Raw genomic sequence first — 15,400 nt, forward strand, 5'->3', positions numbered from 1 at the left:
TTTTGGCATAATAACTAGTTACCGTGCTCGTTACCACAATAATAACGTAGTTACTGTAACGCGTTACTTAATAACGCGTTAGTCCCAACACTGCGTCTAATTCTCCGTCAGCCTTTTATGACTGAGGGGTAAAAAGCATCGAGTTAATTTTACTTCCTCAGACTTCTGCACAGGTTTGTGATTTTAATGTTTATTTTATTTGCATTATAAGGTGACCTTGAGTGTTTTAAAAGGCACCAACATATCAGACTGAAATCTGTATTTGTTAACATGGGCTTAAAGAGGAACACCTCCTTGTAGTCCTCCTGCACTTTTCCCCAGCTGCTCACAATTCTCTCATTCCTCCATCCTTATTCAGATTTTCTCTTTCCTTAACTCACTGACTCCACCCTTGGAGGTCAGCTTCCAAGCCTTTCAATAATCAGACAATATTTTAAAGAAAGAAAATTAGATGAGTGATTCCTAATCTGTACCAAACTGAAGGCTAATTTGTACACTGCACTTCACCCAGAAACAACAAAGAGCCCCCGCCTCCTCTGATGTCATCAGAATAAAACACACAACCATGCACTCACCACAATAGAGAGCTCCTCTATTGTACTGTACCCATGTGACGCTGAGGCCAAGGACATAACGGAGACAGATTACATGTACAGGCCAAACAAGAAGCTCCAGCTATACTTACTTGGAGTACTAACTGTACTCCAAATAATCCGACTCACAAAATATTTGTTTAGCAACAGTTTACATTGTGCTCATATTTTCTAGGTAACACGGTTAAGATGGTTAGCTTTTTTTTAGCCTCACTGAGAAAGCATTGTCTTTGCTTATCCCGGGATAATTTATCGAGGTATTTGTGGTTAATGAACAACACCTGGAAAAAACGGCTTGACAGGTAATATCTGCGCTGTACTTAAAGGTTAGGGACGTAGCCACACACTTCATTTACCCTACCTCAGACTGTCCCAGGCGGTCTAGGTTGGAGATGTCAAATACACCACCCACAGCTGCAGTATCCACACCGCCTGTCCCTCGCTTCTGCAGACGCAGGTTGTCCAGGATCTTACTGAAGCGAGGATCCTGGGATGAAGCAGAAAGGTGTTATTTCACGCCGTTTCAAATCACCAACCACAATATTATTAAGGGTGAATTAATCTAAAGATTCCTTTTGTAGACTTGAGAAAAGAATTGATGATGTTCACAAAGCAGACGATGGATATCCAAAGTTATCAAAGGTGTTTTAAAGTGTCAAGAAGAGTGAAGTATCATCAACAAATTCACAGAGAGCAACACAGCGCAGAACAAGCCTTGCAGAGGTAGGAAGTGAAAGATTTCAAAGACTCTGGAAAGAAGAACAAGAGAGATGTGTCTACAAACCCCAGAACAACTCCCAAGACATGAATGAATGACTTAGCCAAGTCAGGAACTGTAGTCTCAAAGAAGACAATCGCTAGAACCATGCACAGGAAACTTAATTCTGGAGAAGAGAACACCATCCCCACAGTGAAACACACAGATGGGAGTATTATGCTGTGGGAAGTGGGAATCTTGTCAAGGTGGAAGGAAACATGAAGAAAGAAGATTTTGCAAGAAAACTTCAAGTAGTAATTGCTTGTGGATCGTTGCGTTGTCTTCCAACATGACAACGACCCAAAACATGTCGCTCCTGCTGAAGAACTACCTCCAGAAGACCAAAGTGAAGGGTATTGACTGGCTTGCTCAAAGCCCTGACTTTATTCCCATTAAAAATCTGTAATGAACTGAAGACCAAGATCGGTGGAAGAAGACCATCAAATCTAGAGGAGCTTGAGAGATTCATCAAAGAACAGTTGTTTGGGATTGCTCAGGAGACATGTGAGACTTGTGGAAAACTACAACAAAAAGTGGAGGCTGTTATTGAGCAAAAAAAGGTACACATCAGACAACGAGTTAATAATTTTTGATAGTTTTTGTTTTTTGTGAACAAAATGAATAATGTAACATAATGAAGATGTGCTAAAATGTCCTGAGTCTGTTTAACGGCACTCGGGAAATCCTTGCTAGCTTAATTTTAAAAAGCCATACACAGTGCAAATCTTGTGCTTTAAATGTGACCCCAAAACCCAATAAAACACATGTATGGAAACAAACGTATGGAGTTTCTTTACAAACATTAAACTCACCTTGCTCAGCAGGGGCAGCTTGACGTGGACACCGGCCCTCAGTCCTGTGCCCAGGTTTGAGGGGCAGGTAAGGACGTAACCAAGCCTCTCGTTCCACATAAATTCCCAGCCTCTCTCCTGGATCAGGCGCTCCACCTAACAGAGGAATATGGAGTCAAACAAGACAGTGAGTGTGTTTCACTCCCAGACTGCAATAACTGCCACACCTTTGAGTTTTCATATTTTGTGGCTGACAAGAAAAGAATAGCGAGTTGCTCAACTTCTATAACTGTTCAATGAACTCTGGTGGGAGTGGAATGACAGATAACCCAGTGCTAATGTAGAGCCAAGGACTGCTGTTCAGGGCCCTCACACATTTAGTACATAAAAGCCCCAGATGTTGTATTGCTTGTCTTTAGTGCTTTCTCAAAAGGGGAATTTGGCCTGCTTTTGGATAAACAGTTTATCCCAAAAAGTTGATTGTATTCATCTGGACATGGTGTTTTCAGTGGGGGAAACGTTTTGTTTCAGCTCGCTGTCTGACTTCTTCAGTCTCAGCTGACTGCAGGTTTCTCCAACCTTATAAAAAGTACCTCTGCAGACTGACTGAAACTAGCACCACTGGCAAACAACATGCTGTGAGATCAGTTTCTTGATGATTAATATGGAAATTGTCATGACCATTGATCAACAACCACTGATCAATGGCCATGAGTACCATTCACAGAGTTGAGGAATGGCTGGAATCACAGCAGGATCACATTTGCACAGAGATCACAACGGAGAAAAACACCATGCCTGCTCAACCCCCCAAATTCTCTATTTAGTTCTTTTCTCCTTAAGCTGTTTCAAATTATCCCCTTGCATACACAAACACAGTCTTACCTCCTTCAGGCCTCTGCAGAACCTCTCAAAGACTCTCTTCATGTTTCCTCCCTTCTCCATAGAGATGACTCTTGTGTGATCCTCCTCATTGACCCAAATCAGGAATGTCTTCTCAATGTTGTGCCTGCGCATAGATTAAGGACATAGATTATACAGTATTCATGTTTGTGGTTGATGGTTGCCCAGTTTCTGTAATTGCACTAGCATATAAAACAGAAGTGGACAGACTATAGACAGTAAAAAAACCAAAAAAACCCCAAATGGTTATGGGCTGGAAAATAAAGCCGATCCAGAGGTGCCTTAACCCTGCATTCTACCTGAAGGCCTCCAAACTATGATAGCTATGGTTGTAAAGAAGACCTTTGGTCCTATAGACATTTATAGGAAAACAGCCTTCAGTCTTGACCTCTTTAAACACTTTCCTGACGAGTTTATGGCCTCATTCACTCTTAATCAGACGGAATAAAATATTGAGTCTATTTTATAAAGTTTGAACATGCTATGTTTCAAATTGGAGAATTATCTGACCATTATTACGATTATCTAATTATCTGAACCCTCACCCCTAAGTCTTTTACTACCGCTTTGTCAAGGTTTCAATGAAACACTAAAGAAAGCAGACATGTTATTAAACAGATAAAAGAAAGTAAAGTCTACCTGATAAAGAGTCAAGCCTGTCAGTGATACAAACAAGTGTTTATTCACATTAATATTTATACTTCTGAAGATATAACCACGACTGCACAAATGCATGTTCCTATTCCAGACTGAAGACTGTCTAAAGCTATTACAAAGTGCACACTGATTGTACTCCGGAGAATATATATTCTATATACTAATGTTCAGTACCAACTATACATGACCTACTGTACACGTCACTTCAAGAAAAGACTCCCTCATAGAAAGGCTCACACAGTATGAGTCATTAGAAGTGCCAACTTTTCATGCATAATGTTATAAAATTTTAAGTCAACGCATAAGACTACTGTGAGGTAGTCTTTTCTCTGTGCTTATTACCTTAATGGTGGCAGACATTTAAAAAGGGTAGGGAGAGAGATAGAGAGGAGGAGAATACAGTGATGCAATAAAAAGGAAGAAAAAAGAACACGGAACAGAAGCAAAAAAGGATTAAAAAATAAGCAAAACGATTCACAGCAGAGCTGAACATAAGGTTAGTGAAAAAAAGAAAAGATCAGAGAGCCAGAAAAAGAGAAAGCTGAGCTCCTGAAAGAAGAGATGATGAAGGAATGACGTGAAGGTGAATTATTAAGGAGAGCTGAAGACAGGTTGGCTGATACGGCTGGCAGAGGGAGAGAGGAGGGAGGCTGGTGATTGATTTTGGCTGGCTGACACGTTGCACTGGGTTATTCCTGAGTACATGCTGAAACTCAGTGCTGAGGGAGCATTTTCCGCATTGCTAATACACCTCCACCAAGGATCAGTGACGGACAAACGGCAAAAACAAAGACAAAAAAAGGCCCTTCTTTATTTAGAAAACTGTTAAATATGAAAACTAATCATTAAGGACTAAAAGAGTGGCCTCACTTGGGAGAAAACGTTACATAACTGTTTGTATGACCCACTTCCAGTTTGTAGCAGTAAAGAAAAACGTTAATTAAATATCATAGTGGGTCACCTCCAAACACTACATCACTGTCATCCCTCAGAAAAGAAGAAAATGTTATTCTTAAATATAAATACAAGATTAGTCAACCATCAGCAGCGCCTTGTGTAAATCCAGTACACAGCAATGATCTAAATCAGGGGTAAAAAACATAAGGACCACAGGCCAGAATCGCAGCGGCAAAGACGCCGTCCGGCCCACTAGACCCCTCTAGATAATGTAAAATAGGGCAATCTTTTTTGAAACAACTGTATTTCAATACATTCTGCAGCTTTTCTGCCTGATAAAGTCCAATCATACTACACCAAAGTAATTAAAGATCAGACAAAAAGATCAAATGGCAGAAAAATTCTGTTCTGTGTATCTCCAATACAAATTTCTGTTTTTTACAGTGGATGCACAGAGGGGAAAAAAGGGTATTCTCTGTGAATTAACAAAAACTTTCTGTTTTGTAATTAGACGGCATTCTGTGCAATGAGATAATAAAACTTTCACTATTGTTTAACACATTTACTTTTTATTTCAGTTTAAGCCCATAGAGTCCCGCTGGCAGATGTCTTTCATTTACTACAGCAGCATTTCTTTATCATGTAGAAAAAGTGAGATATACTGTTGTTGCACTTCTTTTTTGGTATATTATGATAGCTCAGAGATTAAATGTGTAGTTAAACGTCTTTATTCTGACAGAAAGGGGAGTTTCACTGTTCTGGTCCACCTCAGGTCAAAGTGGGACATGTTATTTGGCCCATAATATAAAACAGGTTTGACCTCTCTGACCTACATGAACCTTTACCAAGGTATTTAGGATCTCTTTATTTCTGGAATTAACAGATGAAGAAGTTTTGTTTACCAGCCTTATCCACTTACCAAATACCACGGGCATCTGGCCAGTCACGAGCCATCCCTGCACACGTGAGGAGGGGGGACACCGGCTTGTCAAACAAGAAGTGGTCCTGTTGGAAATACAGAAAAAAAGGATGATTTATACTCAGCTAAGTCCAGAGTGATTGTTGGTAAAGAAAACAAAATGGGATCAAGAAATTAGAACTAATTACAAATATAAACAACATCAGAACATTAGAAATAATATCTTCAATCAACTCAATAACCTTAACCCAACATTCAATCAAGAGTTCTTGCTGCTATTTCCATCACTAAAATGCATGCTGGGAGCCATTAACAATGAGGTAGACCTGAGAATTCAATACTCTGATCTTTTCTCATTGTGAGGAGAAAAATGCTGTGTCAACCACAACACGCCCACTCCTGCTTATATGTGATAAAATTCTCTTTATTTTTTCTTCTTGTAGGTCACGTAGTGGAATTGTAATCACATCAACAGCAGGCTAAACATAACAAAGAAACATTAAGCTGATGGCCCAGAGTTTTCTGGTTAAGTGTGCTAAAAAATTCCAGCTTATAAATATGTGATCAACTGACGGATCGTTTCTTTCAGGCTAACTATATGAAGTACAAAAATGAGAGAATGCATCCTCTGCCAAGGCCAAGTATCAGTTTTGCAATTTTAGTCTGGATGTGCACCAAAATGAAAATGGGTTATTCTTTTGCTTCGTCTTTCTGCCAAGTTTGATGCAATTCTATTGGTAAGTACACTTGCTAAAAGACAAGCAAACAGACAATGGCACTGAAAATATATCTTTCCTTATAGAACACCTGTCAAATGTAGTAAATAAAATATAATGCTTTAGTATAACTTTGGTTTCCAATGTGAAATTGTATACATTAACTTACAGGATGTTTTTTCTAAGACAAATATACAAATAATTAAATGAGAACAGAGGTAGCTAAAACTTGACTTTTTCCAAATGCAAATTCCAAATGAGTCAACAGCACGACGTCATCACTCACATCAATGAGCTGTTGCTGCTCCTTTTCTGTCATTTGGGTGAGACTGTAGTACTTCCCCGTTAGGTCACCCTTCAGGCCAGACAGGGCATCCACCACCACTCTCTCCACCTCCCTGCGCTCTGCCCTGGTGCAGGCGGGTGGCAGGCTCAGGCCGCGGATGCTGCGGCCTGTCCTCACCCTGGACGACAACACATATCGCTCATCGAAATGACCTGACTGGATCTGAAACAAAGATGGGGGAGGTTTAAGGCTACCTGTGCAGGTAAATCAGATCATATAATGTATTTTTTTTTTAAAAACAGTGAAAGAAATAAGAGGTGAGGAGGAGGAAGAATTTTATACTTCTCTAGACTGGTTATTGTAGTATATAAAGAGAGCTAGAAATCTAACTAGGCACTTTGCCTTCACAATTTAAACGTACATATTTAGAGTAAAATGAGTAGTTCTTAATTTTTTGATGCTTTTTGCAAATTTTGCTTTCAAATACCCAGCCCACGGAGTAAAATACTACTTCAGGCACTGTCAGTGTTAGTAATACCTTGCTAGAATCCAGATCAGTGGGGTGCTTCATGACGCGGGGGTCATAGCCATTGTGCCTTTCCTTGATCACAGGGTCCAAAAGGTCTGCAAATACCTAAACCAGAAAAAGGAATAAAGAATACTCAGACATTGCATGTATAAGGTTTACTAATGAGTTCATTTTAAAAGTCTATTTTTTCCACCTTTAAATATTTATTATTGCTCATTTAAAATAAGCAACAATGAAAAGGAATAATTAAAAAAGATTTTTCTTATGCCTGGTCTGGAGTGATTGATAAGCCAAGTAGAGCGAACAATGAGGGTCATTTATTAGTGAAATTGAGTCACATGAACTATTGAGTTGATAAAGTTAAAGTAATATAATCATTGTTATTTTGTTGTCATTTGTTGATAAAGCAGGTAATACATTTTCCAAAATGCATGTTGCAGTTGATTAGCTTGTTCGAATCAGTTTATGTTCACTAGCATTAATTACCATAAAACAAGCTCTAAACAGTAACTTAAGCACATTTCCTCTATGAGAATAAATCTAATCGGTACTTCAGTAGTGAGGCATGGTAGAGGCAGCATCACCCTTTGAAGGTGAGAGCGGGGAGAGAACTCAGAGAAGATGCTAGGAGGAATGGAGCCAAATGCACAGAAGCTTTTAAAGAAAATCTAATCCAGAGTGCAAGCAACCTGAGACCAACAATGGATCAATTTTCACAACAACAGCCAAGAGAATGCTGGATTGGTTTCAAGACAAGTCTCTGACTGTCCTTGAGAGACCCAGCCTAAACTCAGACTTTAACCCCCCCAAATCTTTGAAGAGACCCAACGGTGGCTCAAAGCTGATGACAAGGCTTAAAAAGATCTGGAAGGAAAAACTGGACACACTGCACATGTGCATGTGTGAAAGGTTGTTACACTTAAAACTATATCTGCCGTAAATGGGGAGAAAAGATGATTTCAGAGACTTTGAACATTGGTGCAATACGGGCTGAGTATTTCAGGAACTACTAGGATGTTCCCCCCAACCATCGCTACGGTTTTTAGAGAATGGCGTGAAAAAAGAAAATATCCAGTGAACAGCAGTTCTCTGAGTGAAAGTACTTTGTTGATGTTGGTAATGATGAGGATAATGGCCAGACTGCCTTGACCTGGTAGTAAGGCAACAGTAACTCAAATAACCACTCTTTAAAAGCATATGAGCATCTCTCAACACGTCCAACCTTTGGTAAATGGCCTGTATTTGTATAGCGCTTTACTTAGTCCCTATGGACCCCAAAGCACTTTACAAGTTCAGTCATCCACCCATTCACACACTGGTAATGGTAAGCTACATTGGGGCGCCACCGGGCTCTCTGACCACCACCAGTAGGCAACGGGTGAAGTGTCTTGCCCAAGGACCGAGACCAAGACTGTCGGAGCCGGGGCTCGAACCGATTCCGTCTTCCGATTACAAGACGAACTGCCAACTCTTGAGCCATGATCACACCTTTGAAGCAGATGGGCCGCAGCAGCACAAGACCAACCCAGGTGCTACTTCTTTCAGATAAGAAAAGGAAATTGAGGCTATGATTCACACAGGCTCACCAAACTGGAGATATTTTCTTTGACACACTTTGAGCCCCTGAGTACCATCTGATGATCATTTAAACACCACAGGCTACTTGAGTATTAAGGGTGACCATGTTCATCTCTTTATGATCCATCTTATGATGGATCATTTCAGCTGGATAACATGCTACATCACAAACCGCAGATCATTTCGAACCTGAACTCAAATGGCCTCCACAAGTTACCAGATCCCAATCCTATCAGTCTCTTAAGTCCGAAGTCATGAACCGTTTCCGGGTCCAAACTGTCTAAACTCTCTACCGTTAATAAAATGATTAGTGTGCTCCCAGGTGTTACAAGAAAGTTTAACATCCAACCATCCATGAAAAATAGAATTTCTGAAGTTCAACCGAGTTAGAAGGTAGCAAGATGTTAGATCACTGGTTTCCATCTAAACATTATACACCATGTTCTGAATGAGGAATTTTGGAAAAACTAAAACAAACAGCTCTGCTATCACTTCACATTAAATGAAGATAGAAAACTGGAAAATAGTTAGCTGATGGGCTGTAGTTCCATTGTAAGGTTTTAAACTGCAGCAGATGAATAGTACTACAGTGAGGTCAACAAGTATTTGTTCACAAATAAATTGTTCAAAAATCATATAATGTGATTTCCGGATTGTTCTTTTTAGATTCTGTCTCTCACAGTCTCTCTGTCTCTATGCTGAAAATTGTAGACCAAGACTGAGTAAGAGAACTTGCAAAATGACAGGGTGATCAAATACTTATTGACCTCACTGTAATAAAAAGCCACAGAGCCCAACAGTGATCTCTCATTATTTTTAGGGGTTTGTTAAGATTAAACAGAACAAGATACAAAGCCCTGCAACATGTTAACGATACAACAGTATCAGTAGGAGTTTGGACCTGGAAGCAGGGTTTACACGTCATCACTTAATAACCAGAAAGAGCACTTGTGCGGTCTGATGAAATGGGAGTTGCACAATATGGATGCGTAGCAACAAATCTACGCGATCGTGGCTCAAGAGTTGGGTGTTCGTCTTGTAATCGGAAGGTTGCCGGTTCGAGCCCCGGCTCGGACAGTCTCGGTCGTTGTGTCCTTGGGTAAGACACTTCACCTACCGCCTACTGGTGATGGCCAGAGGGGCCGATGGCTAATATGGCAGCCTCGCTTCTGTCAGTCTGCCCCAGGGCAGCTGTGGCTACAACTGTAGCTGCCTCCACCAGTGTATGAATGTGAGAGTGAATGAATAGTGGAATTGTAAAGCGCTTTGAGGGGTCCCGAAAAGCGCTATATAAATGCAATCCATTATTATTATTATCTACTGCAACGCTGTGATCCCATCATATCAATATGGACCAAGCTTTGAGAAATGTTTTCAGCACCTTGTTTAATCTGTGAACTAAGACAATTCTGAAGGCAAAAAGGGATCCAACACAGTACTTGGAAGGTGTGGATATTTTTGCAGTGCAATCTTCAAGCCAACATTTTATGACTGAAAAAAGTGGAAGGGTCTGAAATATCCTAAAAAGACTCTGTCTCTGAACATTGAGTAACTACTTTACCAGAAGTCACTGACATTCAGTTGTGTTACAGTAACGCCATACCCTGAAGTGTTCAAAAGAAACTCCCACACATGTCAAAAGCTGGGAGTATATGATACATTGCAAAGGTAAGTATTCATATTGTTTAAGGAAAATGCTTACACAATCACAAGTAACAGAAATGTCTAATGGTTGACCTGCAACCTTCAGCATTACAGATTAAACACTCATTATTCTCCTGATCCATAGTTAATATCACATTCAAAGACACACACACTGCTGTCAGCAGTTCCAAGATATTTCTGTAGCTTCTAAATGAAGTAGGCAATTAAAATGAAAATGTACTGAAGTATCCTCATTTTAGATATTGAGACATCCCAAAAGACATGTCCCAGCTAAAAACCCTGCGTCAGTGACACTGTAATACTCTGTGTATGCATGTGTGAATGTCACAAAACATACTTGATAATGAGGGTGGGAACACTAACAGGGTAGTGAAGACCCGAGGACATACGTCCCGATGACAGCTGCATATGCAAGTACATAATAATGAGTCTTCTTCCGCATAAGGAAGGATTCTCTGTTACCTTGTGATTCTTTCTAAAACCTATTAGACCCAAAACCCTGTTTTTGTATGCAGAAGGAAGCCTGTACGTCGAAAAGTTACTATGACGTCTGACCTCATAAGACTCCTCGTCCCCTGCCACCATGCCAACGGTCTTGATGAAGGGGTGCCCAGGGTTGTCCACGCCCGTCTGGATGGCCTCGTCCAGTGTGAAACCATTGGGAGTGGCCCTATCACACAGCTTAGCATAGATTGCAGGTGTGAGGTTACTGGCCATGCAGTTGTTGTGTTTGCGCAGGTCTGGGAACTCCGCACTGCACAAACACAAATGAAAGATTATATGTGAATGTGCTGCTATTGGAGAGAGAGAAAAATTACAGGAGTGTAGGCGATGGTTTACTTTTTGCCCTTGGAGCAGGGGCACAATGAGTGACTCACTCAAGGAACTGTTTTTCATTGCACGTACGCAAGTGACTGGTGTGTCAACCTGTGACTTTCTGCTAATACAACACCCTGCCGGCTAACAAAACACCACTAATGTAAGACACAGAAGGACACGAGCATTGTACTATAAAACATGGCACAGCGGCACCATTAATGTGCATTCTTTGGTTAATGTTCAACTATTCATGAGATGGTAAAAGTGCCATTTATTTCATGATGATAGAGGATGCAGAATTAGATTAGACACTACAAGCTTTTCAAATGAACATTTAGGCTTTCACAGACGCTAATGGGAAAAAAAGAAAATGCTGTGAAAGACCAGCAAAAATTAATACTTGTTGCCAAGAAGTCTGAAAGATTAGCACTGCCGTAGAAGCACAAATTAACGTGTGTTTTTGTTACACTTTGTCTCAAAGCATAGGGCTAAGACATCAAAAATAAAAAACGTTCACAAACTCATCTTTATCATAGACAATCAATCCTTTAGACTTTCCAGCAAATTCAACTTTATGTTCCAGAATTGTTTTGTGTATGTGTATATATTTTTTATGGCATAGCGCAAAAATGAAACAGGCAAATGTTTTCTAAATTTATTGTTAAACCATTTTTTACATCATTTTTATTGGACAAAAACCAGGTTCCGTAATAATAGTCTGTGTCTGTGGAGTAAATGTGTAACTGTATGTTCAGAACCATTTACTAGAAAAATTATTTGTCGATCAAATGTCCCTGGATTAAAAAACAAAGACAAGCATGTTTTCTTTATTGCAATAATCTGACAGATATTTATTCCTCTGTAAGGGATGATCTGGCTAGAGCCCTATTGTATGTGGAAGCAATGCCAACATCTGTCTACAGTTTTTGCCAACACACCACAACCACCTACTGCACCATTACTGCAAGGTTTCAACCATAATCACTAGCTACTTCTAATTTGAAAACTTTGGGACCATCACTTAAAAAGGATTATGATTTTTACTTTTAAAAAATGGGTCGAAATATTAGTAAATGATATAGTCCAGATGATTTTCCACATTCTATTTAAATATAATTAAATATTCCCATTTCATGCGGGCCACCCCACTGAACCAATCTTGTTAACGCCCCTGCTGCAGGAGCTCTTTAGGTGTGACCACTTGTATAACAGTGGGCAGGGTTTTATATCAGAATACCAGTAATCATTTACTAACCTATATATGGTGTATGTGGTGCATTTTTAATGCATGCAGGCGTGCACTGGGACACGTACGCACCCCGCCTCGGCCTCTCCGAGTCTTTTGATCCCGCCAGTATCCATGTATAACAATGGGTGCATGCATGAAACCTATATTTATGGCGCTAAACCATCTGCTCTGCAGGCTGGTGCATGGAGCACAATTATAGCTGAAGGAAGCAGAGATTTGAGACATAAGGTTGCATACGTGCGATGGTTATGAGCGATATTAAATCTAATTTTACTTCACGTAAAAAGCATCACTGAACCAAGTATTTTTGCAAGGACGTTAGGATTGTGCGTGATCCCTATATGCTGCCTCTTGCACCATTAATTTTAATTATGTTGATGCAAACAATGATATTAATAACATATTAATATTTCACAAAAAACTAAAAAATAATATAAAACATAGCATTCGCGCTGCTTTACTAATAACTAATAATCTGTGCATTACATCACAAAATATGTGATAAAGTTATGCTATGCTTCTAAAAATAATGGCTACATTTGTGTGTAGTTGTTGTAGTATTGAAAAAAAAAAACGTTACCTCGCGGGGTACCTCCTGCGAACAGGCACTCCGGCGCTAACATGTTCCCGGTGGAGGAGAAATCCAGCCGTTACCGAGCCTCCCACCAAAGTCAGGATCCCGATGTGTCGTTTGGAGGAAAGGATTCTCGAGAAACTGCTTGCCATTTTTTATCCTCCTTGTATTTGGGTTTTGAAAAAAACGAGTAAGGTCTTTTTTTTCACGGCCACGGGGAAGGAGGGTCAGGTGGACGGGAGTGTCGGTAAAGAAGTGCCCGTGATGGAATGGAAAGGAGTGCGATTGAGAAGCAGCGACGTCAAGATGGAGGAATACACGGCGAGAACGGAAATTCTGCTGCATCTTCAAAATAAAAGCACAAGATTAAAACGCCTAATGTTCTTCCTGCAAATGAGGACACACAACCTTCACCCCCAAATGTGACTTTATCATTTTTTCACAGTATATTTAATTTACTCTAGCCTAATTTACTCTAATTTTTATCAAATGTATAGTAATTATACTTTTTTTTTCAAGGAGCAACGATGATGATTTCAGTTTACTGCTTTTTATATTTTACTCTGGCAGTCATTTCAGCTGTATACCTTAATAATGAACCACATGCAATATCAAAGTCAATCTGAATGCCTCTGGTTGTACACTGTTACTAGTCACTCTTGTGAAAGAGTTCAATTAGAAACAAACAGTGCCTATGAAATATATTACTCCCAACTAGATTTGTTTTAGTGTTTTACAAAAGTCAAATACAGTATATCGCACTACACTCAGTCAAATGCATTCAAATTATTTTGTGAAAACCTTTCAAATATAACCGAAATCAGGATGTCATAAGAAATGTGATTACAACCGACTGTGTGCTGTGCAGACAGCAGCTATCTAACGACCAATTATTTTATTTAACGACCAAATCCAACACAGTGATGAAGGAAGCATCAGCAGGTAAAATTATAGCGAACCTCAAGTCACAGTGCACGCCAAATCAGAATTTGGACGGTATTTTTGCCTCGTCTTGTGCAGTTTAATTGCAGCTATGGGCCTGACAGATAATGCAGATGTACAACTAAAACACCGTGCATACATTTATTCCCATGTCATTTTTACTTGCATACCCAAATGTCGCGAGAGAAAAAAAAAACAAGCTCTCCATAAGGGCGGAATCTGCTCTGTGCAGGAAGTCACACACGCTTATATGGGCTAACTTGACCGTGTTGGAGCGGTGCGTGGTGTGAATACTGAAGGACATCGGTGAATAGGGCTGCAGCACTGAAACGCCTCACATCACCCCAAGTACTACTCCACAACCCCCAAACACATACACACACAAACACAAGATGCGCTCCCTCCGCTCTTCATTCAACCCGGAGGACAACAAGCAGCCAGAACGCCTTTGTCTGGATTAAGATTACAAGGTTACTCCAGCCACTCACAGCCTACCATTAAAAAACAAACAAACCAGCAAAAACCTCACTGCAACTTCCTCATGGCGATGCGTCAAGAGTGACTTACAGGGAAAATGTTCAGTTTTTCTTCACGTGGAATCTGAGATGAATTCGTCTGGTGGAAGTATGAATGGAAAAAAAGGGCAACACTGACTTTAAAATCCCAGACCTCAGTTCAGTTTCCATTTCTTCACTGCTAAGCGATCTGACATAGTCACATATCTGTGTGCATACACACTATGAGCAACTTCCCACAGACATTTTATTACCAAGATCAGTCTGCAGCCAACATTCTTTAGAAAAAGTGGTTAAAATAAAACTGTAACTGATGCTTAAAAAGTGCTATTGGCTGTTTTCCCCCCTTTCCCCCCATTGTCTCCTGGGTCACTTCTGAAACCAGATATGACTAAAAATGCATTGTGATCACTGATTTTCTGCAAAATGGCCCCATTTGGAGGTAGGTGCTGTTGATTTTTAGATGGTTACTCTTTCCAAACTAATCATCCAGTTTAGATGAAACGTGGATCATTCCATAAGAATGTTGCCACTAATTTCCACCACTGTACGAGTTTGTGTGCAATTTGCCATGCCTCAGCATTTTTTCCATGTTTCCTTCCCTTAACATTGGCTTGTTGACAGCCACCCTTCAACTGAGGCCATTTCTTATGAGGCTTCAACAAAAGATAAATCAACTGAAGAGCCGGATGCATCTCTCAGGTCCTGTGCCATGTTTTTGTTGGATTTCCCTCCTATTTCTATAAGGACATGACTTTCAGATACAGTTCATCTGCTGTAGATTGTTTCGTTAAGGCCGATCACATGTTCTTTTGTGCTCCACTTGTCCAGTTACCTCGAGTTTTTTAAAGGCACAGTGCACACTAGGCTGAGATCTTCCAGGTTTTTAGCTAATAGCTCTTTGGATTTCATTGTGTTAGCACACAAATATTTTTTCTGCCTGTCAAACTGAGTAATTTGTGCTAATTTTCATATATTCAAGCAAATAAATGGGAACAAAATGTTTTGTG

At 40.1% G+C, this 15,400-nt stretch overlaps 1 protein-coding gene across 1 annotated transcript in view; it reads right to left on the minus strand.

The window, feature by feature from the left end:
* Positions 1-13,266, minus strand: part of LOC102208499 (creatine kinase U-type, mitochondrial-like) — a 16,959-nt gene extending 3,693 nt beyond the window's left edge. The window contains exons 1-8 of the mRNA XM_005731477.1: positions 12,940-13,266; positions 10,847-11,045; positions 7,058-7,153; positions 6,520-6,741; positions 5,518-5,603; positions 3,027-3,150; positions 2,163-2,297; positions 955-1,080 (exon numbers count right to left, since the gene is read on the minus strand). Coding sequence (XP_005731534.1) covers positions 955-1,080; positions 2,163-2,297; positions 3,027-3,150; positions 5,518-5,603; positions 6,520-6,741; positions 7,058-7,153; positions 10,847-11,045; positions 12,940-13,085 — 1,134 coding nt within the window. The 5' untranslated portion in view covers positions 13,086-13,266. The remainder of the gene's footprint in view (positions 1-954; positions 1,081-2,162; positions 2,298-3,026; positions 3,151-5,517; positions 5,604-6,519; positions 6,742-7,057; positions 7,154-10,846; positions 11,046-12,939) is intronic.
* Between the last annotated feature and the right edge of the window lie 2,134 nt (positions 13,267-15,400).

The sequence above is a fragment of the Pundamilia nyererei genome, unplaced genomic scaffold (assembly GCF_000239375.1).
Source record: "Pundamilia nyererei isolate P.nyererei 1_Seehausen unplaced genomic scaffold, PunNye1.0 scaffold00043, whole genome shotgun sequence".
NCBI classification, from domain to species: Eukaryota; Metazoa; Chordata; class Actinopteri; order Cichliformes; family Cichlidae; genus Pundamilia; species Pundamilia nyererei.